The sequence below is a fragment of the Haplochromis burtoni genome, unplaced genomic scaffold (assembly GCF_018398535.1).
Source record: "Haplochromis burtoni strain Fernald_Lab_line unplaced genomic scaffold, NCSU_Asbu1 Contig_375, whole genome shotgun sequence".
Classification (NCBI taxonomy): Eukaryota; Metazoa; Chordata; class Actinopteri; order Cichliformes; family Cichlidae; genus Haplochromis; species Haplochromis burtoni.
Genome location: NW_024582736.1, coordinates 282,575 through 308,948, shown reverse-complemented (window position 1 = coordinate 308,948; position 26,374 = coordinate 282,575). Strand labels below are relative to the sequence as shown.

The 26,374-nt window shown below is 43.0% G+C and overlaps 1 protein-coding gene and 1 long non-coding RNA gene across 6 annotated transcripts in view; one reads left to right on the top strand and one right to left on the bottom strand.

Annotated features, from left to right (window-relative positions):
- The first annotated feature begins 6,094 nt into the window (after positions 1-6,094).
- LOC121815931 lies at positions 6,095-12,958 on the top strand. The gene is made up of 2 exons (XR_006055482.1): positions 6,095-6,440; positions 11,807-12,958. It is a non-coding gene; the product is annotated as an uncharacterized LOC121815931 (long non-coding RNA).
- The window catches only part of LOC102290566 (zinc finger protein 469), a 218,745-nt gene continuing 204,676 nt past the window's right edge, over positions 12,306-26,374 (bottom strand). For all 5 annotated transcript variants that reach the window (XM_042229024.1, XM_042229025.1, XM_005943707.3 and 2 more), the window contains one exon: positions 12,306-25,357. In XM_042229024.1, coding sequence (XP_042084958.1) covers positions 13,391-25,168 — 11,778 coding nt within the window. In that variant the 5' untranslated portion in view covers positions 25,169-25,357 and the 3' untranslated portion in view covers positions 12,306-13,390. The remainder of the gene's footprint in view (positions 25,358-26,374) is intronic.

The following is a 26,374-nucleotide window of genomic DNA, read 5'->3' as shown; positions in this document are numbered from 1 at the left end:
ACACACACACACACACACACACACACACACACACACACACACACACACACACACACACACACACACACAAAGACAGAAAGACAGAGAGTTTGGAAAGGCCATTCTGCATGGTGTGAAGCTGTTTCCCTTAGGGCCTCTGACTGACAGGCTATCTTGCACTGTGAAAGCCACTTACACTTCAGCCACATCATGCCACCTGCTGCTGCTGCTGCTGACCAGAGTGTCAGAGAGGCATATCATAATGGATGTACTACACAGTGGGAGAATCGTTAAATCATTCCCACTGCTCCCACCATTAAGGAAAATGTACAAACCTTCTCATATATGCAGTATAAAACACAGACTAAATACTTTTAAAGTCAAAAGTCTAAATCAACAATGCCTATATCTCAGTTCCATCCACCCTGAAGACTTAAAGGAGGTATTAACTGTCTCTGGCAACTTGTTGACAGCAAAACAGGTGGCCAGAAAATTGATTAACATGTGGTGAGAAGTAATTAAACTGTATTCATATGGCTACACTTGCATCACTCTAATCATGCTTGTATCTATTCAATGAGTGAAAGTTCACCATTGATTATCATTGCAGTTTTATTCTGGCCTCCAACAACCCGTCTTCTTTTAGCTGGTAAATGCTCCATTATGTTCACCAACTTTGTCTCTCTTTCATTTGACTCATACTGTGGGATTTTCGAATTGCTGAATACGGCTTCTAGCTGAGTCTTAATGAAAGCGGTGAATGTTGTGAGACTGAATCAGAACATTAACACTGCAGCCTACAAAAGCAAACAAAAATAAATTACATTTAAAAATATGCAGAAAGACAAATAAAACGTGAAGAGAACTGCTGAGCAGGCTCTAATTCCTTGAGATTCATCACAGCCAGGAATTTGTCTCCTATTCCACAATCATCTAAAAATAAAAAAAAAAGGTAAAAATATGGATTATAGACACAAACAAACAAACAAAAAAAAGCAAAATCTGGGAAATCATGCTAGATGTTATATAGTAAGCATATAAACCCCCCAAAAGTATTTTTTGGACTTCAAGTTGCCTCGTTGAAGAGGGAACTAGCTTAGATTGTTGAGAGCAATCTGAGCTATGCAGCTCTTCTTATTTTTTGTAAACTGTTGATTGTAGGTATTTTATAATTTCTTAAGACAGTTGAGTTCCTTTTTACCAAGGTTTCTGACCAAATGTTATTGTTATTGATTGGTGCACAATTAAGTCAATTAAATGGATTTATATGTACTTTTTAAGATAAATGCATTTAACACACACACAATTTTTTTTAAAAGCACATATTATTTTGCTATGGTTCACTTGAATGTGGTTCAAAACAAACTGGAGCCCCAAAACTTTCCAAAGAATTTAACCAACTCTTCCGTGACAGTCAGGCTCAACATAAATTTAACGTAATAAGCTTTAGTTGAATCAAATTGTCCACGTGCCCATGGAAATGCGCCAGTCTGCTACATGCGGCGCGAGAGATGTGTCACTGCTTCTTTGCAAATTGGCAAATTGGCAAAATGATAATGCCCAAGATTAGGCTTGAAGAAGAAAGATTTCCTCTCTCTTTATGTTGTTAAAATGTCCCATGATTAGGAATTTGTTTTGTTTGCAGTTTGCACTTTTGCTGGAAAACATTCTCATGAAAATAAATCATTGCTGAATTAGTGTTGCAGAGAGGAATGCTCAGTCCATGAGACTGTGTTTTCAGTTTGTGAAGGGGATTTAAAGGACACAAAGAAAACCAATCACTTTTGTACACTGTGACATATTGATTTATGGCCGCTATTATACACTCCAGTGCCTATTCCGTATATATCTATATACATAGATGGTTGAAATAGTATATGATGTGGCACAGATGGCATCATTAGAGAGTATAATAGCCAGCCTGTGCGAGATACATAAATTTCTTGTCCAGGGAAATATTTCCCTACTTCTAAGGCTATTGATCTGTACCTTGGTGCCTTTAATTTATGTGGGAGAAAAAAATGTTTTTTTTTCCTTGGCTTTTTGAGATGGAGTTTTTCCCCCCTTCATTTAATATACGATCCAGTACTTGAGCAAAAAACTGGTTTTGGGGGGTAACAAAGTTTTTCAGAGCTGTTTACTTGCTTGACCACATGGTGGTAAGTGATGGCAGGGGAGAGAGGGGAGGAAAGGAAGGGGCCTAACAGAGGGAGAGATGGGAAGACACTTAATGTAAGTGTCCATCAGCGTAGGGATGTTTGGGCAATGGTGGTTTCCGTGGTGACAAAGCGAACAGCAAATAGACTAAGAAAGAGACATTTTGTGCTTTTTAGGGGCATGATCTGGTTTTACAAATATCTCCTTGAGTGCTTTATTGAGATGCATTCGGTGTTTTGTTCACACTCTGGTAGCATGTGTGTGTGTCTATGTGTGTGTGTGTGTGTGCGCGCGCGTGTGTGAGAGTGTGTGAGAGATCCTTGTGTGCACGCGTGTGGGTTTGTATGCATCAGGATGCAGGATATTACATTCACACCCTCACACGCAGATATAAATAGGCAAGCCAGAATACAGGGGGAAGTGAATAATAATTTGTTTCACTGGCAGCTATTCAAACTTACAGTCTGTCAAAGTAGCGTTATGCAGAGCAAGCAGAATGCTAGCAAATATTTGGAGAACACTGCAATAAATTCAATCTGCAACTTATCTTTTTGCTTATGCAGAGAGAGATTTAATTTAAGGCAAATTAGAGATCATGACACAAATGATATCGTTTCATCCCTTATCTGCCTTTTCTTTGTGATCACTAGCTGTCCAGTGATCACGTTCGTGTGACAAATGAGTAAAAGTTTTTGACCTGCTTTGCTTATCAGCTACAATGTGTGTGTGTGTGCGTGCGTGCGTGCGTGTGTGCGTGTGTGTGTGTGTGTGTGTGTGTGGCAGTGTTATCTCTTTCTCATTCAAGTCATGTCACAGGCCAGACACTCTCTCATTGTCAGGAGAGGCTTTCATCCGCTGACTTCAGATGTGCCTGTCATCCAGTCCAATTATACAGAGAGAAATAGGTATTGTTACACTCTGGGGATTGATTCAAGACAAAATAGAAAAGTGAAGAGAAGACTACACAGTCATCTGCGGCCATGCGCCACTTGCTGAGAGTCACACACACACACGCAATCTTTTGCTTGCGCACACAGATTAAAAATCACATGGACGAACAGCTTCAATATCTCAGTGATAACAAATCCTTACAAGGTAACGCGGCCCCACTTCTGCCTACTGTGGAAAGTGGCTAGCAGGTAGGTTACAGTAATTTGAAATGGTGAAGGATCGAGTGGTGCAACTTCGCCTCAGCCTCACTGTCAGGGTGATAGACCTTCTTTTTATGGAGATAACTGCGGGTTGATGGAGCAGCTGAGCAATACTGGGCTTATGACGACTTCAACCTGCTGCTGGGATCAGTTCAGAGCCACTCAGGCATCAGTCAACACCGCTGTCATCGCACCACCTTCTGCATTTTCTTTTCCGCTCTTTTGGTTTTTCCCTTCTCTCTCATTCAAAACCAGAATGGATGTCAAGAACCACCACTTACCTCCAGCCACTCATGGGGAACAGCTTCAGTTTATGTAATACCACCCTGCCATTGCACTTATATGATGCTCTACTGCTATGTTAGTAATCATTGAGCATTCAGAAACTTTAGAGAGCAGCTACAGTGGTTAAAATTGTGGAGATACTGTGTCAATGCCAGTTCTCGAAAAGTTTGCAGCCACACTTTCAAACCTCGTGCTGCAATCTCAGAATGGGAAATGGCTAAGAAGCTGATGAGTAGTTGAGCCTTGCTTATATGATCCATTTACCTCTTCCATCATTGCATTAAGTTTGTCACATGTATCCTTGTTTATACACAAGAGTTATGACAGCTCAAGATGGCAGACGTCTCAGTTTAGACAATCCCCTTATGTGTAGTCAACCCTGCGTCTCAGCCGAGCCTCCAGTGTCCTCGCTCCTGAATCAGATTCACTGATGTGGAACGCAGTTGGCTGAGATGCTGGAGGGCATGGGGAGAAGGGATTTGCTCCTTGGCTAAGTCTTTTTTTGTGCAGATTTCTGGAGCAACAAGAGGAGATTTAAATTTATATATCTATATATCTACACATACACATCCACACATCTGTTTTCCTGCCATCAATCTCCCACACCAACCCAGGTTGTTTTGAAAGTGATAAATTTAGCCATTTAATATCCATAATTAATAATTTATTATACGCAACGCGCCACAGATTTACACTAGGTAGTATTTTATCCAGGTAATAGTTGTATCCTTCAAGGTCATTCTGAATGTTTGTCATTATTCTTTCTAAGCTAATTTAAATGAAGCTTTTCAGTAACCTGCCTTTGATATAACTAAATGGCACTATCAGTAGAAAATAAAAGACACACTTTTTCAGTCTCTCTCCTATTTCAGCAAGAAAATAGGAGAGAGACTGGTTTAATTTTAGTAGTTTTTTTGGTGTATTTTTAAAAGAACTGGCAGCCCTCCACATGGAGCATTTAGCACAGTAAGTAATGCCTTAAAAATCCCCATAGAAAGATTCTGAGGAATCAGCATGTGCTATTGTTGGTCTCACACGTAAAGTAACAACAGTTATATTTTGGTTGAGCCGTTGCAAAGCAACTAGTCAAAAGTTGGCCGATAAAACATCAACAAAGGAAACTCTCCCTGATGTACAAAACTGGCTGTGTGGACTTTTTTTTTTTGTTGTGAATAAATGTAAGTGAACCAAGTTATCTTGCTGTCATCCCCCTCCTCTCTCCCTCCCTACGCCTGTCTTTCTCCTCTCTGTGTGTCTCTGAAATACACACACATACTCTCTCGCACAAAGGAGGGAAAGTGTCACTATGGAAACAAGGAGGCGAGATTCTAAAAGCTACCTCTTGAGACGAGAGTTAAGACAACAAAAAGGAGTCCACTGTGTGAGTGGCAGAAAAGCAACAATATACACAGCAGCTATACCTCTCCTTCCTGTGAATGTCCTCATCAAGTTGCTTTGCCAGCCCTTTTATCTTTATCCCTCTGTTTTTTTTTTTTTTACCTTTACGAGACTGTGCAGGTTCGTATACTCACACGTTCATGTATTTTCAGTATACTCTTCTACATGTCTGAGCCCAGCGCTGTGCCTGCAGTTAAATGCATGTGGCTCTGAGGACAATATGTGTGTGTGGCTTGGGGTGTAATATGCACCACACATTTCTTTAATAGGGCTAATCCATTTTAATCCCACCTGCCACAGTTACCTTACAATGATGAATGTAAGCCTAAATGAGTTGAGACGCAGAGAAATGCCCGCGGGAGACAGAGGAGGAGGCTGGGAGGTAGATTTAAGTCTCTATGTGTGTGTGTGTGTTTGTTGCTGTGTACACATGCACCCTTATCTGTGTGTGTCTGCGTGTGTGAGTCCGTGCATGTGCATTTATTAAGGTTTCTGCAGTGGCTGAAAGAGGTTTTTCCTCCTTGCTCCGTTGAAGGCTATTTTCTGTGGGTCTGCAGGGTCACTGCTGTCCTTAGTGATGTCTCCTTCAGGAGTAATCAGCACCATGGACAGCAACACCGATCTCCACCATCACAGGCACCACAGCAGGCATCCATCTCAATAGACTCAAAAAGGCTTCCTGTGCTTAGCTCCTTTCCATTTTCATTTTCTGCTGATGTGAAAGAATTGGATAGGTGAAAGTGGGCTGCCCATTAAGCTTCAGCCTTGATGTACACCTTCAGCCCTCGGTCTATAACGGGAATGGAAAGCAGATGCAGGGGGTGATAGAAGAAGAGGTGAAGCTAACTGTGAAAGACCTGCAGGCAATCACATCTATTAATAAAATCTCTAATGTAAAACTCCTTGTGGATGGGTTCCTTCTGTGACGGCAGATTCACACACCTACGAGGAGCAATATGCAGCACAAGTCCAAGGTGCTGTTACTGGTATGGTCTTACTTGAGCACATGTTACTGTACAGTTTTGTGTTACTCACCTGTGGTGGCTTTGAAAAATAGCAGCAATTTTAGGAAGTAAAAAATAGATGAGAAAAGATAAAAAAGAGAAGCATGGGGAGGGAGAGATAGGAGGAGTATACTACTGTACAGAGTGAGCGGCTGAGTTAGGGTGTGTGTGTGTGAGAGAGAGAGAAAGAGAGGGATAGGGAGAGCCATGAAACACACATACACACACACATATACACACACACACACACACACACACAGAGGGTGCAGATAGCGGGAGGGGAAAACCTCCTCTCTGAAAGGGATGATGTCAGTCTCTGCAGCTGAGCCCCGGTCCCCGACTCGAAAGGGTGAAGACTGTTCTCCAGTACAAGACTACCAGCCATAACAACATCCACAAAGAGGGAGGAAGGGGGTGAGAACTGAGAAGAAAAGCAGGGAGAGTCTGGTGGATGATCCTCATTCAGGTACGTATGCCACATTAGCATCCATCTATGAGTTCATTCATTAGTGTCTTTTGTTGCGTGCTGCCTGCCATTATGCTTTAGATTGCTGCCAGCAACTCACTTGTTCAAAGTAATTATCATGTTTTCACAACGTGTCACAGCGAACGAGTGCGTGCACTCAGTGTACACTTCTCCATCCCGGTCTAATGCCGTGTGAATTTGTGTGGGTGTGTATATTTTAGCGGGGGTGTGAAAGGAGAGTGCTCGTGTAAGGGGTGCACTCACACACACACGCACCCGCGCGCATTAGTGGAAAGTTTTTAATGAAGAGGAAACTGCTGTATCCAGTCTCCGGAGGAGAAAAGCGGCTTCAATTATTCAAATCCAAATCAGATGCAGGATCCCCAGAGCAGAGGGCATGACAGAGATTTGAGATTAGAGTGTAGGGATGTTGTGCAAAGATAACTTATCTACACGGGGCGGGGGGGAAATGCTCTTTTGTCTGTTGCGTCATTGTTATAGAGCTCTTCCTCTGTCTGCATCAGGGATTTGCCAGGTTAAAGCAATGCCTTCTGGGATGCTGGTGGTCATACAGGTGACATAGCAGTGGTGAGTCATCCTGTAACATCTGTCACTGACACCTCTGTCTCCCACTTTAGATTACAGCTTCTCTGATCCACAAGGCGAATGTCATTGCTACCCATCACACAAATTAAGCCAGTTTATAGAGTATGTTGTTTATTATACAAGGAAATTGGATTTTTTTGTGGCAGATATTAGTTATAAATGTCACAGGCAGCCAGACAACAATGCAGGGTCACATTCAATAGGCAACGACACAAGATGACACTGACAAAGCACAAAATGTGTCTTTGTGTTGGAGAATTCAGCACCAGAGCCTCTGCTTTAGATTTAGAGGTTGTGTGTGTTATTTCTGTTTTCTGTCTAATTAACTCACCGGCCTTTGGAAAAAAAAAAGAAAAAAAGAACAGGTCACAGACACATATCACCAGCAACCATCCATTTACACTCTCAGGCTGTTGGCATGTCACTCAATTAGTCACAGCGTGGATTACACTCCACGAGGCGCTTGGGGAGAGAATCACAGTGGAAATCCAATTTTGTGCCACATCAAATGTCAGAATAGATCCTTCAGATTCTCTGTGATATCCACAGAAACAGCAGGGGCAAAGCTGGGAGAGCACGCTGTGGAGGTAGAGGAGGGGGGAAGGGATGAAGGTTTTAGCACGGGAGAAAGGGAACGAGGGTGAAGAATGTCTTGGAGGTACGTGAGGAAACCCTACTGGCCGTCAGGTCCAGCCTTGTATGCAACAATGGGTCGCTCTTACTGTAAGCCAATTTTGAAATGTATATATCACGACGCAGGTATTTATTTCTTGTTGTTTAACTCTGACCCAGCACCAATTATCTGCTGGATTTTTCTCAAGTCTGTCAACAGCTTAAAGAATGAATCAGTATAAAAGAGGTATAAATAGAAATGAGAAAATTATACAAAATTCAACTAAACTCATTATGATGTCTGTCTGCATTAAACTTTCTTTAACATGAGCTGTGTGTTTGTTTGCTGAGGCCAGCTGCTCTGGAGACACCTGCTGTTGGCTGCAGCTTTCCAGTGGCTGCAGACACACATCGACAGGCTTTTGTTTGCATAGCCCCTACAGTGCAACCCCATTTATTTCTGTAAACCTGGAACATCAAACAGGTACTTTTAGCTATTGTGTGCAGCCTGTTTCCTCTCTGGCTCTGACAGCAATGACAAATGTTTGAGTTTATAAAGCCTCTGTTGGCAGTAAGCGGCCAAGACTTCATGGTGAGAGGCCATTAATTAGGAAATCTGAAGTGTGCCTGGCATCACTTTAATGTTTCATTTTCCTATATTACCTTTTACCCACTGAGATATATTTTTATCTGCTCATTTGCTCCATAATTCATGTTGATGTTGTTGCTGCCCTAGTTCATTTGACTTCTATTTCAGGTTCCAGTGTTGTGGGAGATTCCTTGCATAGATTTCTCGCTCCTGTTTAAAAAAAGAAATTGGATAGAGATTTTTTTGATGTCTGTCAGGAAAAATCTGACTGATCATTTGACTTCAAAGATTTCTCTTCCCTTTTTGTTTACATCAAGGCAAAGTGCCTGCATTGAGTTATTTGTACACCTTCTTCCTGCTGAACAAAAATGATTTCAGATACAATCCCCATGGAAATTCATCACGATCTCCCTCCTGTGTGTGCCGGGAGGGATGCTCAGTCATTCCCTCCCTTTCATGCAGCGAATTCCCGCCTATCCATTTATCTCTCCATGATGGCTGAAAGTGAAAATTCCCAACACAGGCGACCTGAGTGGCCCCTCAGCCTGTGTGTCATTACTGCTGACCAGTAGCCCATCTCTATCTGCCCCTGATCTCATGACCTCCCCGCGAGGCTGCCAACACTAACCTAAGGGAGGAGGGAGCAAAGGGTGAGGCGAGAGAGTGGGATAGAATGAGAGGGAGATAGAAAGGAAGGAAAAAACAAGGAAGAAGAGTGGGTGGAAAGGTGTGCAGGCAGCTGGGATAGATGGAAAAAAATGTGGAAGCTGCAAAGAGATGGGATGAAATGTAAAAAACAGAGGAATGTATGAAAAATCAGGTGAATGACTAAGATAAAGGGTGAAAGGAGAAAATGGGGAGAGGCAGAGGCAAAAATGAGGAAGGGGAGAGGGGGGGTGAGACACTGAATTGGAAATTGATGATGAAGAGAGCAGAAAAGCGAGAGAAAAGGAAGAGCAGGAAAATGAGGGTGGCGCAGAGAAAAAAATGGAGGAAAGAAAGTCGGAGATCAGATGAGGCAGGGGTGGGAGACTCAGATATGGAGTGAGAGGAGATGCTATTTCAAGACCGTACTTACTGATAATGTCACTCTACTTCAAAGTGCAAAGCGTTCCTGTCATGCTCCTGCATGACTGTGCCTCTGGAGAATTTCCTTATAGATCAGATGATAAAAGGATGCATGGCAGCAGGGTGTGCGGGGCTCATACTATGTGTGACACTTTGTGGGCTAAACTGTGACACAATCTGCGGAGGTCTCTAATTCTGTCTTAATCAACAACAACAAGACTGTGGGGGGGGGGACCAAGCTCAGCATGACATTCAGGTAAAATCCAGATGCAGTCAAGGACAAAACATCAACCACTAATTAGCGTATAAATTACCAGTGGAGCTCAGAAGGATAATAAATCTGAAATGTAAACACTTAACCCTCTCGAGGCAGGCGTTGCCGATTTGCAACAGTTAAAAACTAACAACCTGATTACCCCACATACATATTTTATGAGTTTTTTTTACTCAGAAGTACCACTGCAGGACTTGGTTGTGCATTAGCAACAAAAATTTTAATTTGAGCCTGACATTGTTAAATGGCAAACTTTGTAATATACGTACAAAGCAACATGTAACTGTAATTTTGCTTCTATTATAATTGCTCTGTTTGACATGTTAATCACCACACAGGCATTTCACTGACACAATTTGATGGCTTAGACGTCACTGAAGTCATCAGTGATGCAGCCTTCAGGCACCACACTCATGCCTGAGTCCCTGAGTTGCAAGGATTCCTGCAGTGCAATAAATTTACTCCCAGTCCAGATCATGCATTAATTAGATCTGTAACTAGATTTCACTTCATAACAGTTACACTGAGAACTGTGTTGTTTTTGAATACTGTTAAAATCTTCATGAACCACGCACCTTATATTTACTGTGACAATCAAGGTCTTTCAATATTTAAGCATTTTAAATGATTAATCTTTGAGGCTAAACCAAAGCACATTGTGATCCTCAGCAACTCTTTTCTTTTTTAATTAATCTTGATACGTCTGCCAATGAGTCAGTGGCATTCTTTTACTACACACACACACACACACACACACACACACACACACACACACACACACACACACACACACACACACACACATTCAACAGATGGTCATCCATCCTCCCACGAAGGTTTTTCATTTATTTTTTGCTGTGGATCTACTAATGGGTGGGAATTTAATTATTGTTTAGAATAAGAAAAAAGCAGCTCTACAAAAACCACAAAATATTTTATGCTTCAGTGAGCTGCTTTAGTAATCCAACCGAGTCATTGCTATACATCATTAAATATTAAACAGCAAGTTATTCTGTGGGTTATCTGGAAGTATTTAACAAATGCTGAGCGAAAGATTGACGATTGGGTTTTAAATACATAGATAGACAGCTGAGATAAACATCAGGGGAGACAGTCTTCACTTTTTGACACTGAAAAAGCAAACTAGAGTCTTATTAATTATTGACTGAAGGATTAAAAATGACTTTCCACTGATGCAGTGACATTTATGATGGGTTTCATTACTTCATAACCAAAACCTGCTAATACCTAGGTCCAAAAATAATTTAAATGCCAAATCCTTCATTTTACATCACTGCTAATGTTAGACCATTTCTGATTATGCAATGTGTATCTAAAATGTTTAGGAGTATTGGAAAAGCCTCACAAGCATTAGACTCTAGGGTCTATACGCAGGATGATATAACTGGGATGCTTCTGAACACTGCTTGATTTTTGTAAGAGTTTACATTTCAGCACTCAGCCTTCATGACATCTCCTCGACTGCTTCAAGGAAACAATCTTGATTTTCTATCTTTAAAGTGCTTATTTGGGTACTGTAACAAAGGTCAGGATATAGCACACGTGCCGGCACACGTTCATGCAGTCTGAATCGCTGCTTCTCCTTGAGAGAGGCTGACAGGGACCGAGGCCTATAATTCCCTCCCAGTAATGCCTGCTTTATTTTCAGTTGTCATCAGTGAGTCCAAAAATATGGTGTTTGTGTCTGCTGCCAAACCAGCATTCACACAAATATAATTGGAGAAGTTATTTCAACAACACGGTGGCTCTGTTTCCTCCACACTCCCTCTGAATCAACACATGGGCCGATGGCTGCTTACAGTGTTTACAGAAAACACCAGTGTGTTCGTACCACAAGTGAGATCTTTGATTTTGAAGAAAAAGGAGCCACATATGTGGAAATCTGCTTATATCCTCAACACAGAAGCGCCTTGAGGCGACTTTTGTTGTGATTTGGCGCTATATAAATAAAATTGAATTGAATCGAATTGAACACAGACTAATAGTTTAAACCGTCCTTTACAGTGTGCTGATGATTGCTGTTAAATGTCATCTTGTAATGCAGACATCCACTTCAGTCAACCAACTGTTATTATTGAATACTGTTTTTTAATCTTTTATTTATTTTTTTTCCTCAAGAACCAAATCCTGAGCTTCAACCAAAGAAAGACTTGATTTTTCTGACTATCCTCTTTTCTTCTTGCTTTTTCCCCTCAGGTAATACGGGGAAAAATGCGAGGACCCCCCTCCTTGTATTCTCTGTGTGTATGCCACTGTGTAATATGGCTTTTTATTCCTATGTGATGATGAAAAGTGTTCATGTAGGAACAGAAGCCATTTTACACGTGGTGGTAGAGCAGCATGACGGAAGCATGAAACAAGCGGGAGCTCCTCGCTGCCTGCTTGCCAGTGCTCACGGAGACCAACAACATATGGTTGGATAAATGCAACTGTCTTCTTGCTGAATATTTCCCTGTAGTAAAGATACATTTATGCTCGTCTCTCTGATGAAAAGTGAGCTCAGCGAAGTGCTGATTTGAAGACAAAAATATGGCGTCAGAGTTTGTTGTGTGTGCACCTGTTTTTGCCTCCAGGCACACGCACCTTCCACTGCTTCCAGTGTTTGAAGCATGCGGTGACAGCTGCAGTCCGCAGGGATGGAAGTAGGAACATTTGCAAAACATGTCATGAACAAAAGAAGAAAAGAGCAAGGAGAGACCTGTACAGATCTTTAATAACCAACTATAAAACAGGCACTTGGTGAGCCACTTTACAACTTGCAAGAGACACTGCATTTCCCTTTCTTCTCATTCGTATTCATTTTGCACATTTTTAAAATAAAACTTTTACACCACACATTCATCTACCTACAATATAATACAATGTAAGATACATACAGTATAAACAAGATAAAGCACCTTTGTTGTCCTAGTAAATACTATTAAGAATTAAACACTTGGAGTTACAGATTGAGTTTGTAATTTGTGTGTGGTATTTTCAGTGCATGGGAAGAACTCCAAATACAGGTCTTGGGACTTTGATGTCCTTGTATGCACCTGAGTTTATACAATGGAAGCTTTTCCTAATTTTGTTTTCTGTCAGCCTACATGTGATTTACTTGGATGGTTTACACAGTATTAATAAAATACAGAGAGCCAGTAAAAACAGTCTGATGTACGTTTGTAACTGCATCTGCTACAGATCTCATGTTCCCTTCTGAGGACATTGGCATTCACATTACAATAAAAAAACACAATGTAGCACCACGTAATGTTTATACAAAGGCTAATACGATGAATGTCAATGCAGTACAGTAATGTAAAAAAAAAAAAATAATACAAAATGACTATGTAGGAAGTATTTATGAAAGGTGCACAGACAATAATCCATGTCAGTTCTGATGTCATTTGGTCCTTTAGTAGAAAACATTAAAAAAATTATTTTATGAATGCAACATGAACATGCATTTCTAAAAACAAAATATTTTACTGTATTTTCAAGTATTCTTTTTTCTCTCCTTTAGGTAAATGAAATATATTCTCTTAAAAAAGTTCAATGATTTCTCCAACTAGCATATTTAATTTCTGACCCAATATTCATATCTGCCATTCATTCTCACATTTATGTAATAAAAACACATGTACAAAGAAGAAATAAAGTGACTATGTAAGTATTTAAAGATTTAAAGCATTTCACAGAAAATAGCTGTGCAATCTCATTCACCATAATGAATTGTCTTAAACATTTATACCTGTGAACATTTACAGTCTATTATTCACAGATCACCCCCCTCCCCAACCCTTAGTTAATAGATTCTGATGTGTCCTTCCTTAAAGGAATCTTAAAGCTAGTGAGTTTTTGGCCAAACAGCTGGCTGAGGAGGTGGTTCTGTGACTCTGCTGTCCGGTAGGAATGGGTCTCCATCGACCTTACCCCTATCTTTGGTCGAGATTTCAAAGAATTGTTCATGGGAACTGAAGAAACTTTCGATATCTGAGAATGCAAAGCTCTCCCCAGAGTTCCCTTTTTGGTTTTATAGTCCCCGTTCTGAGGGCTCACAAACTCAGCCTTCTTTTGCGTACAGCTATCAAGCAGACTTCGTTTCGACTGCAAGCCCAAACTTACAGTCTTGCACTTGGAAATGATTTTGTTGCTAACGACATCATCCCGTACTGAGGACAGCACAGGGTACTCATTCAGTCCATCTGACTTTCTCTGCAGAGACGGATTTGCACACTTGCTGGGGCAAAATTTCTTCTTGGGTCTAGAATCAACGCCAAAATTTTCTTGTGTGACTGGAGAGGAAACCCTTTGCAGGCTATGAGGGGATTTCGTGTCCTTTCTCTTCTTCTGTCGTCTCAGCGGTTCCTTATCCTCATTTGAAGCTGAGGCATTGGGGGAAACCTTGGAGTGAAGGCCTGGTGTTGACTCTGTGGTCTTTGGACTACTTTTGGTGTTGTCAATTGACTTCTCAAGGGCAGCCTTCTCTTTATTCTGACTGTCATATTCCTGCTCAGCACCATGAGATAAGATCTGTTGTTTGCTTCTATTACTAGAAGAGTTGGACATCTGATGCCACTGCTCCTCATCCCCCTGCTGGTCCATCACATCGACAGCTGATTCATCCTTTGCAGACTCAGGTGTCTTTAAACTGATTTGATTTTCTATTAAGCTGACTACAGAGTTGTCACTAGGAGGAGGTGAATCAGTTTTTTCTTCCGTTTCTGTAGCGTCACCTTGAACAGAACCTTCCTCAGCTTTAACAGTCTCCTCCCCCGCACCACTACTCTCTTTAGATGCTGACCAACAGGTTGTTTCTGCTCTAATGTGGATCGACTCATTCTCCTCTTTCACGTCGCATGCTTCAGGAATTGATATTTCATTACCCTCTTTATCAAGATGAGGCGAGGGAGTCGGGTCAATTTCCTCCTTCTTGGGTGTAGCAGACTCAGAAGAATCCATATGAATGCATTTTTCCAACTTTACAAGCAGTTCAGAGTAGTCCTCAGCAATGTCCTCAGTCTTCACACTTGTATTGTTTGTGTCACTGTGGTATTCATTTTTGATGGTCTGTGTGGAGTCGTCTGCCATGGACACAGGGGGTTTGGAAGACTGTGTGTCAGAGTTTTGATTTAAGTGCAGTGAGCTTACACTAGCAATGCCACTGTCTGAGCTGTTTTCTTGGAGACTGTCAGGGAGAATTCTCCTCTTTTTACTTGTAGGCGAAACACATTCATCTTCTTTGGATGCAGACACTCTGACGGGTCTCAAGACGCCTCGGAATTTGAAAATTTTGTTTCCCCCTGACAGGTGCTTTTCCATGTGACGATCAAACTGCTCTTTCTTGGAGAAGGTGTAGTTACAGGTGCTGCAGATGAAGGATTTTTTAATCACGTGCATGACATCAGCGCAGAGCTCACAGGTGTAGAGGGTGGTGTGCTTCGAATCCAGCTCATCCACCTCCTCGTGAGCTCTCTTCAGATGATCTTTAAGCTCCTGGGCCTCCTGATAAGAGACGGGGCATTTGTGGCACAGGAAAATCCTTTCCAAATTGTGAACCACTAAATGTCTCTGGAGTTTGAATGGTTTGGGGAATTGTTTTCCGCAGTGGTGGCAGTCTCTTGAGGGGTCTTTGCAGTTGGGATGCATTTCCACGCTTTTAGGTGTCTCTGTTTTGTGGAGGACTTCAAGTGGGGTTAAGGCGTTCTTCCCACCAGCTCCGCTGGCGCTTTTACATTTGTGAAGCTTTGCCTCAGCACCCTCTACCATTGTGCTGTCTGCAGAAACAGCTTTTTCCTGTTCTTTATTAACTTTGCTGGCCTCTCTGCTCACCTTGCTGGGGCGATGCTGCATTATTGAGGAGATGAAGTTCTTCACTGCTGTCTCTTGCATGAAGCTGCCCGAAATGCCTAGCATGGATCCTTGAGTCTGACCCCTCCTGGCAAACTGTGTGGCATGCTCCCGTAAGTGTTCATTGTACATCCACACATCTGATATCTCCTTCAAACACATTCCACAGGTCCAAATACCTGTCTTGTTCTTTGCATGCTTCTCCCTCAGATGGTCTCTTAGTTGTTCCCTGGAGCTGAATTTACGCTGGACACACATGTAGCAGGTTGGAGGTGGAGAGGGGTTGTGGGAGAGTTTGTGAAAGTTCAGCTCACCCAGGGTAAGGAACCAAGTGAAACACACTTTGCACTTGTATTGTTTATCTTTGACTTTCATTCCGCCATCTTGCCGTTTCCTGCCTCGCCGCTCTGCCACTTTGTTGGACTTTTCATCATCTCTATTCTCCACATCAACAGTTGCGATTGCTGGAGGAGCTACTGAGATATCTTTATTAGAATCAAAGAACTGGATTTCTGGAAGCTGAAACGTGGTGTTCATGTTTTGGATGTCAATGCTGTGGAAGGTTTGAACGCCCTCTGGCTCCACAGTGTACGGAGTGGATGCTACTTCTGGTTTACAAGATTTGGGGTCAGAGGTCACAGATGAGCTGGTATCAAAGCTGGTGAAGGCAGCAGGGCCGCTCCATTCAATTGAAGATTCATCAATTGTGCTTTCGAGAGGTTTCAAGAGGCTGCTGCGGAGCTCTTTAATGTTGTCATGAACAGCATCCCCCTGATCCCTCTGTTTAACATCTGCCAGCGGTGTGACATCTGCCTTTATTGTGCTGTTGTGGCACATATTCAACATGATGGCATCATCAAGAGAAATTGTCTCATATTCACAGTGCTTTGCGTGATTGTCATTAAAAGTCTGTTCAGCCTGGTTTTCCGCGAATTGATCTTTACTTTGCACGAATGTTTCAGGAGGAAGGAAGTCAGCAGTCACATTTGAACGGGGCGATAGCTTCTGCCTTTTGTTTCTTTTGCTGTACACCCTTGGGCACTTCTTCCTTTTTGCCTCATCATCTCTGGGGAAGAGCTGTGAGAATGTGGTGTCATCGTCAAGTAGGGCCTTCAGATCAGGACTTATACTTGGAGGGCTGAGAGCTGTGGAGTTCAAACAGGAGAGAGGATGTACTTTGTCTGCAGGGCTACTGTTTTTCTCACATTTTATTTCGCCTGCCACGTTTCTAAGAATCTCCTGGGCAAGGCTATCTTCTGAACCTTTCAGTTCACACATGTCTTCCACAGGGAGCAGAGTCCTTCTGGTTTCATCACATTCTCTGATAACCTCCTTTTCTACAGTTATAGTACTTTCCACATTATTATCCGTACACACTTCCAAATTTGCCATCTCTGTGATACTCGTACATTTTGTTTCTTCTGCATCAGCAATTTGATTGATCTCCACAGTTTCATTAAGTACATTTGTCTCTTTTGTTGGAGATCGGGCTGTGTTGTCAAAAGCAGGCTCTGAAGCAGCACAGTGAGGGAATTCCTCAGTTCTTTCACTGGTTTTCTCCTGTTCCTCAGAAGATTGGCTGCGCTCTGCACTGCTTTTGAATTCGGGAGTTATAGCTTGAAGTATATCTGTTTTTAATATATTCAGAAGCTCATCAGAGAGATGGTTAGGCTTTCTGTTTACCTCACTGTTCTTCTTCTTTCTAGCTTTGTTGTTCTTCTTTGCTTTTACTGACAGCATTGGGCTTTGATAGCCTATTTCATCTACTGCCACTGCACTTGTCTCACTTGCCATTTCCTCCAGGATGGATTCGGTCTCTGCTGCTTTAGATATGAGAGCACTACTTATCTCAGGCAGGCCATCTATTTTTGTTGGGTAACAGGTCTGTGAATCATCTTTATGTTTTTTCTCTGTAGTTTGTGATGCTTCATAAATAAGCGCACTCCCCTGATGGCTTGATGCTGCACTCTGCGGGCCAGTGTGTTTTTCTGCTTTGACTAAATGCTTCATTGCTTTATGCCTCTTTAACCCTGGCACAGTCCTGAAACACATGAAGCAAATTTCGCAGAGCACTTTGCCCTGCTGAGTGCTGCTCTGTGTCTTTTTTTGCGTCACATCTTTGTGTATTTGCGTTGTTGAACACTGGCCAGTGTCTATTGTTGGTCGCTTCTCTGAAGGGTCTGATGGAATCAGCATTTGTTCACTTTCACAGATGATGAGTGGCTTAGGAGTGGGCGGACCATCTGAAAAGGTTTTTTTGAGAAGTTTACTGTCCTCAACAGAAGCTTTGTGAGAATCTAAAGTCTCTGTTTCAGCCTTGCTCAGAAGGTCTGCATGCACATGCAAATTCTCAACAGGTTTGAGCACCTCATGGCAAACCTCTAGGTTTGTCTTTACATTACCAGCTGTAGAGTCTGTTCTCTTGCTTTGAGCTGGGAGCCCCAGTGAAAAACATGTGAATTTCATACTCTGCTGTAGCACCAGTGGTTCATCGGATGAATATAGCTTAGCTGCAGGGTTGGAATTCAGTGATGCTCCTGTGTCTGCTTCAGTTTTGCTAAAAATCAGTGCAGGGTTTATACTCAGATCACATGATTCAGAGTCATCACTGGGTCTCAGCACGGTATCTGCATTCTCTTTAGGCTGACTGGCTGGTGAGACTGGTATGTAATCGTACTGGTTTAGTTGTGGAGGTTCATCTGAGATGCTGTTATAGTTGAGTGGGCTGAGCTTGAAGTCGTACATTAAATCTCTTTTTCCAAGGCTCTCTGATACCACTGGTGGTTCTGCCATAACGGTTGCTGGAAGTGGAGAGGAGATGGTGGTTTCAGATCTGGGGATTTTACACTCTATCATTCCCAAGTGCAGGTCAGGCGGACTTATTAAAGAGTACTCCATCTCCACGGTTGTGTTTAGCTCCTCACTGTTTGAATTTTTGTTTTTGCCTTTGCTTCTTGGGGATTTTGTATTTTGAATGGAGTCTTGATCAATAAATTTATTGTCGCGTGTATTGTTTGACTTACACGAATCCTCTTCTGTGTTACATTTCCGCATAGGCATTTGATTAGAGCTTGATAATAGAGGACTGACTGATGGAGCAGTCGTTAAATAGACGCAGTGACTTTCTTCCACTTCATCTCTGCACGGTGAGTTATGCTGACTTGCCATGAAATCAATGGGAAGCTGCTCTTTGATGTCCTGAACATTTAAAATCTCTTCTCGTTTCTGAGCAGACTCAAAGATGAGACCTGTCTCAGTTTTTAATGAGTCATTAAATGGAGTCATTTTGCAGGAATCACCGTTAATGATGCCATCAGACTGTGAAATGATCAACAGATTGCTTTGTCCCTCTATGGATTGGGTGTCATGGAAGGGCGAGCAGCATCTAGAGCTTTCTGTTTTGGTTTCCACCAGTAACGGACTGCAGGGCTTGTCTGTGGTGACAATCTCTACGGACATATCAGTTTCACCGTACGTCTGTGTCGACAGGCCTATTAAATGATCTCGGCTTGATGTTTCAACAGTTATTTTAACAGTTTTACTTTCTGAGCGCTCCACTTTTAATTCGTCAGCATGCGATGAACTGTTGTCGTCAAGATTACCATGGCTACCAGCTGATTGTCGCTCCGCTGCTGCCTTCGTCACATCTGCCATTTTCTCACTAATATCTGAACTGGGCTCAGCCTGAGCTGGTGATAACAGATGAACACCAGAGTGACCCGTAATTCCCTTCACCGCCTCCGCTTCCTCACCCGTGGGTGAATACTCTCGGCTGACACTACTGTTTTTAAACAGCTGATCGACATTGTCCTCTGCATTACAGTTCCCGCAAGATTCCTCATCCACACGTGGCTCATGTGTCACCACACTTGAGCAGTGAGCAGTCTCGGTTAAAGTGCTACTCTTGGAGATATCCTGCTCTGATGCGACTTTACTCTGTGCCTTGTAATCCTTGTTTTCTGTGGCCTCACTTGGCTGCGATGAATTTGGCTGGCTGCCATTGACTCTGGGGTCAGCCTTGCTGGAGAGAGATGACTCTGACTCATCCAGAATGAATTCAATTTCATCCTTCCTCTCACTGATATTTGGAGGTGATAATATATTCTCCTTTTTCATAATTGCCTCCTTTTCCTCATGATCTTCTCTTTCAACTGCATCTGTTGCCTGACATTCAGTTTCTACATGTTGTTGACTTTGGGGAGAGTTGACATTTGGCGTTTTGTCTACTGATATAAGGGGTTCTTTCTTGAATATAGAGTGTGAAATCACCTCCAGACTTTTCATGAGATTTTCTGTATATCTCTTCTGCTCCAAAATCTCTTCCTTTGTTTCTGCAGGAGTGTCTTCTTCAGCACTTCTTTCCTCCGTTTTTTGATCAAGGTGGAGCTGTGGGTGTTCAATATGTGAGGATGCAGAGATTAAATTTGGTGCATGGCCCTCTTTGTCTGAAAATATTTCAAGAGCCCCTGATTCATTGTGAATTGCAGTGTGGGGACTGTGATGTTCACCCATTAGCTCAAATTGAAACGTGCCGTGCCATGAGAGTCCCTGTTCAGTGAAAGGCACTGAAGGCATTGAAACAGGTACATCTATCGTCGGTACAGAGCATTTAGCATCCAAAGTGGGGCACTCACTCTCTGACTCATCACCCAGACGTAAAGGTGAAAATTTGCTCATTTGCAGCTGTTTGGGGACGTGCTGATCTAGTATCGGTGGCCTTTCCAACTTTGTTGTCTGCAGCTGGTTCTCGAGCTCGTTCACTATTCTCTTTATCTCCAGCTCATCCTCTGATGCACAGCTGTTGAGATTTGCACTGTAGTCAGTTATTTTTTCTGGCAGAGACAAAGGAACGTGATTATAATCTGGCTTCTTTTCATTTGATTTCTCCGAGTTGCTTTTGTACTGGGATATCTCATCTGGTAGAACGGGGCTAACAATGAGATTCCAGTCTCTTTGCTCCAGAAAAGGAGAGAAAGATGACACAAACTCGTCCTTTTTCTCCGATGTGTTTTCTATTGAATGGAAACCCTCTTTTTGTATCGGCATCTCCGAGTAAAGGCCACCGTCAAAGCCTGTGAGGTCCCCAAACATTGATGAGGTGTCAAATGAAAGCGGAGATTTAATGAGTCCTTGCTCCTGGTCCAGGGGGTAAGGCATGAGGTGGAGTGTGTCTTTTTGTATCAGCGGGCTTTGGCTTTCAGTTGGAGACAGGCACACTTCATCCATCAAAGAGCTGCAAAGAGACCCAGGTTTGTGCGTGACTAGGTCACTGGCTAAAGTGATAGCCTCTTTCACTGCACAGACACTGTCGCTCTGTTTTTCAAACGTGGGAGTGTCTGATAACTCTGGCTGTGCAGCCGGGGAGCCCTCTCTTCTTTTGCCCTTTGTTTTTCTGTCAATATTGAAATCAGTTTCTTTGGTAGAGGGGGACTGTGAATTAAATGTCTTGTTATCTGTGCCGCCACATTGTGTTGGTTCGTCTTTAGGGCAAAGATTGTCTGCTCTCTGTAGGGAATTTCTGTCTGAAGTAACCGTTGTACTGGGTTCTTTTTTGTGAGACACGGGTTTCTCTCTTGATTTTGCATGAGACGTTTTGCTTTTTTCCAAGTGCTTTACTGTGTCTTTTGCTTTTTGTGAGGATGCCGCTAGATCAGCAGCTTCAGGATTTGAGTGACATTTCTTGGGATCCTCTGTATTGTCTTTGATATCAGAATGAATGGCTTTGTTGTTGTTATACTTCTTGACAGATTTTGTGAAAGTCAGTGCAAGTGTGCTGGACTCTTTAAATAACTTCTGAGGGGAAGACCTTTCATGGGTTTTCTGCTCTGGAGACTCTTTGTTTTTGTCTGTCTTCTTCTCACAGTCTGAGTCAGTGCGATCAGTGCTTTTGGGGCTGTTGATACTATCACTTGAAACACTCACAGATGTGCTGAGTTCACTGCTTGTGGACGATCTGCTACCCCGCCTCCTGAGCCTCTGGTGAGAGCCGTGCTTGTCGGGCGAGAGAGAAACCTCTTCGCTTTTTTTCATCTCAAAACACTCCTTCGACTCATGCCTCCATGCTGCCTGGTCCCTCTCGCTCTTCGCTCGCCACTTGCACTCTTTAGTGTATGTATATTTACAGCGACTACTCTGATTCAGTCGGCCTTGGCTTGCTATCTTTACGGGCTCACATTCATCATCTGAGTCTGAGACATAGTCGTATTCTCCAAAGGCGGTGTTCTGCACCGTAGGAGTTAGTCTCTCCATCACCAAGGAAAACTGAAGGTTTTTAGTACCTTTGACGTGGAGTTTATGGAGCTTATTTTTCTGTTGAACTATTTTGTGAATAAGTTCTTTGCTCCAGGTGCCCCCTCCAGTGTTTTTCCTCTTGCTCTCTTTCACTGCAGTTCTTGAAGTCGGAGAGGTGGAGGCCTGTGAGGGTGCCGACCCTCGAAGTGCGGAGTTGTCCTGAAAGCTCTTAATGCCGCAGCGTTCCGAAAACTTGCTGGATAAGAGTAACCTCTGTGTCCCCGTGTTTTCGCCCTCGCTCTTGCACAGAGTTTTTGCCTCTTTCACTTTGCTGCCTTGTTCCCACGTCTTCTCCCTGGAGGCAATTCTTGAATTTTTATGAGAGACTTCTTTTTTTATGTTAATTTTCTCATCTTGTTCCAGATTCAGAGAGATTTTCTCAGGGCTCTCTACATCAGAGTCATAAAAATACTTTTCCTGTGTGAAAGACACATCATCAACTGCTTGTTTATTTTTGCTCTCAAAGACCAGGGATTCTTTCATTTTCAGAGATTGTTTGTTTGACGATGTTTTGACAGTGGTGAGGTCATCATCAGCAAATGCATCAATAAAGCTGCTGTCTATTTCAGCATTGTCTGACTGATATCCCAGTCCGTTCAAAGCTTCTGTGATTAGACTGTCTAACTTGGCATCCATTTCCAGCTCGGGGAGGTTGACTGAACTGGAGAACAGTTTCATTGAATCGTCTTTATTGTCTCCTTTCATTTCACTGTCACATATCAGGTCGCCATTTTTATTGAGGCCCAACAAAGACAAGTGAAGATCAGACGGACACCTTGAGAGTGAAACGTTTGACACGGACGACAGTGCTTTTGCTGGATCTGAATGGTATTTTCTACTGTCCTCAATCTTTGCCGTTTCTTTGAGGTCATTTTGTGCAAACGTGTGATGAGCACAGTATTGCTTATGGCCTAAAAATGAGGCCAGGTTGTTGAAATTTTGATCACACTGTTTGCATGTCAGGAGCACATCCAACTGGTCAAGATTTGCTGTGGCTAATGAGCTGGCTAACAGCTGATGTGCAGAGTATGGCGGGGGAGGCTGCTGGTGCTCCACGCCAAAACTATCCACATAAGCTTTGCTTCCATCCATAGTTGTCTTTACATGACTACTGCTTTGCAGGTAGCTCATCATGTCGTCTTTGGGTCTGTCTGGTACAAAAGGAAGGTTCCGCGGAGCATCGGAATGAAACTGGTGGGAGTGAGTGCTCAGGTGATCTGAGGGTAACTGGGTTTTGCCTTGTGGTTGGTGATAGAATGGGTGAGAGGGTGCTGGCTTAGATATCTGCGTGTCCTCTGAGCTGATGTTAACAGGGCTCGTGGATGCCGGGGAGTGGGAGGAGCAGGTACTGCTAGATGCAGGATTATGAACTGGGGATGGCAAAGGGGATTCATAAGGCGATACCATCATCAGTCCCATAGGCGGCACCTGTAATGGTGGAAAGCTGTAGTTTCTTGACGGTGCTGCTGGAAGAGAATGATTGAGTCCAAAGAATACCACCTTATTTTTTGACTCACATACTTGTGAGTGGCATGTTTCTACTTTAAAAGTTGGGACTGTGTTACTGTTTTTTTTAACAATCTCCTGTCTTTGGTTTGAAAAGCCATCACCAGTTCTGCTGTTCTGAAATGAGCCAGGAGTTTTCAACGAGCTGGGTTTATGTGATTTTATGTCATCCTGCCAGTCAGAGGGGGAAACTATGTAAGCCAATTTTTGATTGCTTATTTGTCTAGATAACTCAATTCTACTTTGGTTTGGCATGGCAGGGGTGGGTCGTATCTGCTGCCAGGGCATTCTGTTATTTTTAGATGAATTTGGCCTTTGGTCAATCGCTGGCTGGTTCTGAAACTGAAACTTGTCATTTATATCAGTGTACTGAATTGTGTTTGGATCTTCTTGTGAATATGCCTTATTAGGCCCCTCCCATGAGTGTGGTATCCTACTTAGAACATTACTGTTGATGTTTTTATCAAAAGCCATTGTGCTCGAGCGAATGTTATTGACTGGAATGCTGTTATATGTTTTGGTGGGAAAGTGCATTGGTGAGCCTGGGACTTGTGAAATATTTCTTGCATGCATACTTCCTTGAATGAGTGTTCTTTGGTTGGCAGCTGTGTCTTTGGGGTGACAGTTTCTCTTACTCCCCGAGGTGATGGCTGCATCCCGACTGTCTGCCTGTCCAATTGCATCTGTGCTCTCGGCCAGCCCAGTCTTTCCTTGCTCCGACTGCTGTGAGCTGGAGCCAGAGCTGTCGCTGCTGGCTGAGTCCTCACTCAGGTTTCTTGGACACTGGATGGATGATACCACCCCTTGCATAAACTGTGACTGCGGATTGTGAGGATAAGTGCTTCGATCCTCTGGTTGCTGTTCATTATTGAACTGAGTGTTGTTCTGAGCAATATTTTGCCCTTCTGCAGGTGCGAAAGAAAACGAGTTATGGGTCACATGAACAGAACCTAAAGAGGCGTTTGTGAAGTCTTGGGATTGTGGGTCCTGTTCACAGGGAAAAGAGTCAGAGGTTGATTCTTCCATTAAATTATATCCATACTGAAATGGGCCATGCACAAATGTGTTTGCCTTATTTGCTTCTGATAGGGCAGTGGATTTCTGCGATGAAACCCCAAAGTTAGCACCATTGAAAGTCCTTTCAGGAGATGCCCATGCATTAGAGCCACTCAGATGAAAGTCAGTCAGAATCAGTTGGCCGCCAGGCTGTGCACTGTTGCTCTCCATGGATGCTGGCTGCTGCTGCTGTGACAGGGGTGGGTGTGGGTGAGATGATGTTCCACTTGAGGAGCCCAGTGTCTGTGAGGTAAAGCTTTGGGAGGTGAGGTTAGAGGAAGCCTCTTGGAAACAGCGGCTGTAGCTAAGCTCTTCTTGTTGTAGTTCGGCCTCTCTCTCTGGTATACTGGGAACGTGGAATCTGTAGCTGCCCGAAACTGGGCCACGACTGGTTTCCAACTTCTTGGGTGGCAAAACCTTCTGCTGCGGATATGCAATACCAACAGTGCGTGGATTTGTAATGCCTGGTCTGTACAGCTGCTGTGGGTTGCCTCGCTCTGTCTTTACTGACCGCTTCCCTTTCTCTCGGCTGCGGCTCTTTCCACTTGGAGACTGGGGACTGCCTTTGCCACTCGACCAAGTCCTGTCAGTGGCGAACTTTGATCTGTTCTGCAGTGATCTGAAGTCAATCTTCCCTGCTTGCTGTGGTCGTATGACAGCCTCACGCTGCTGAGGACAGTCCCTTTTCTTCTCTATTTTTTCAGCTTTGGGTCCTCTGCTACTGGCTCTGGCCTCAGTGCCTGTGCTTGAAAAGTGCTCTGAAGATTCCTTTGAGGTTTTTTCACTCGTCTGCTCCAGCGTGGTGCCCTCATCCTGCAGTTTGGACTCAGTGTCCAGCTCTTTGACTGCATGCATTCGCTGAGTCTCTCCTGCCATGGTGCACAATGTGTGCTGTGAAGGCCTGGTCCTCAGAAGCGCTATCTGGGAGACAGGGACATCATCTTGTGTGTAGTAATAATCACTAAATGTCCAGTGGCAGGAACTGCAGGGACCGGGCTTCTCGCTGCAAGCTCATCTCTTCACCCTCATTGTCAATTGCAGATCTGGCACCAAAGCAAATCAGACCTGGAAGGAATAAAGAGCAAAGAGGATCAGATGGCAACCTTAAACTATCTGATGAAAACAATTAAAAACTCTTAGAAATTAAATGTTCTTTGTTAGCTAAAAGCAAACAATACTAATTAAACATGCAAGCGAAACATTGAACAGCATTCAGAAAAACTTGTGTATCCAAAAAATACTTTTTGGCCTAGGTGTTAGTATTGAAAATAGAAATGTCAGGAACTTCCAAATGAAACAAATAAAGTTAAAAAACAAAACAAAACCCTACAGTTTCACACAAAGCTACTTCATGTCATATACTTGTTCCCTGTTTCTGCCAGCAGAGAGCAGTATTGCAGCATCAAACAACAGTACTGTCAATATACACTGTGTGATCAATAGGGAATTCCAAAATTCTGTCTTTTCATACTAGTCCTTGAGATATTACTTAGTCTAAGTTCCTTTTTTTAACAACAGACACATTTCAAACAACCACATAGAGTTTTTTTGAGTGCTTGATTCTCACTTGACAGCAGTAAATAGTTGTTGTGTCATATTCAACAGTCATACAAAGAAAGCAGTTTCGTCTTGGAATGATGAAGTTGAACGTAGTTCTGAGGATGAGAAAAATTCAGTACATGCATCCAAAGTGCATTGCCAGTAAATGAATCACAGACTCCTTGAGAGAAGGGACACAATGCCACAGTGTTCTTTTGCTACAGAGGGCTTCAGGTTTAGATCATGGAGGAATATCGAGGATTAGTCAGCCAGCCCTTAGACAGTGAGAAGTGAGGGCACACTGACGTTTGTTGCCTTTCCCCAGGCATCCCAGACAGTGCTCTCGGGTCCTGGTTTACTTTGGCCCGGCAATGCTCCTGGTTGATTGAGGTCAGACCAAATGAAACTTGCAGTTAGCACCAAAATGTAATTTCTAGGCCCGGTAACCAAACTTCCAACACATCTTCTGTCTGCCTCCACTGACTATACCGGTGCTGGAGGTAGCCTGTGTTTGCCAAGACTACCATTCTGGTTAAAGCATCT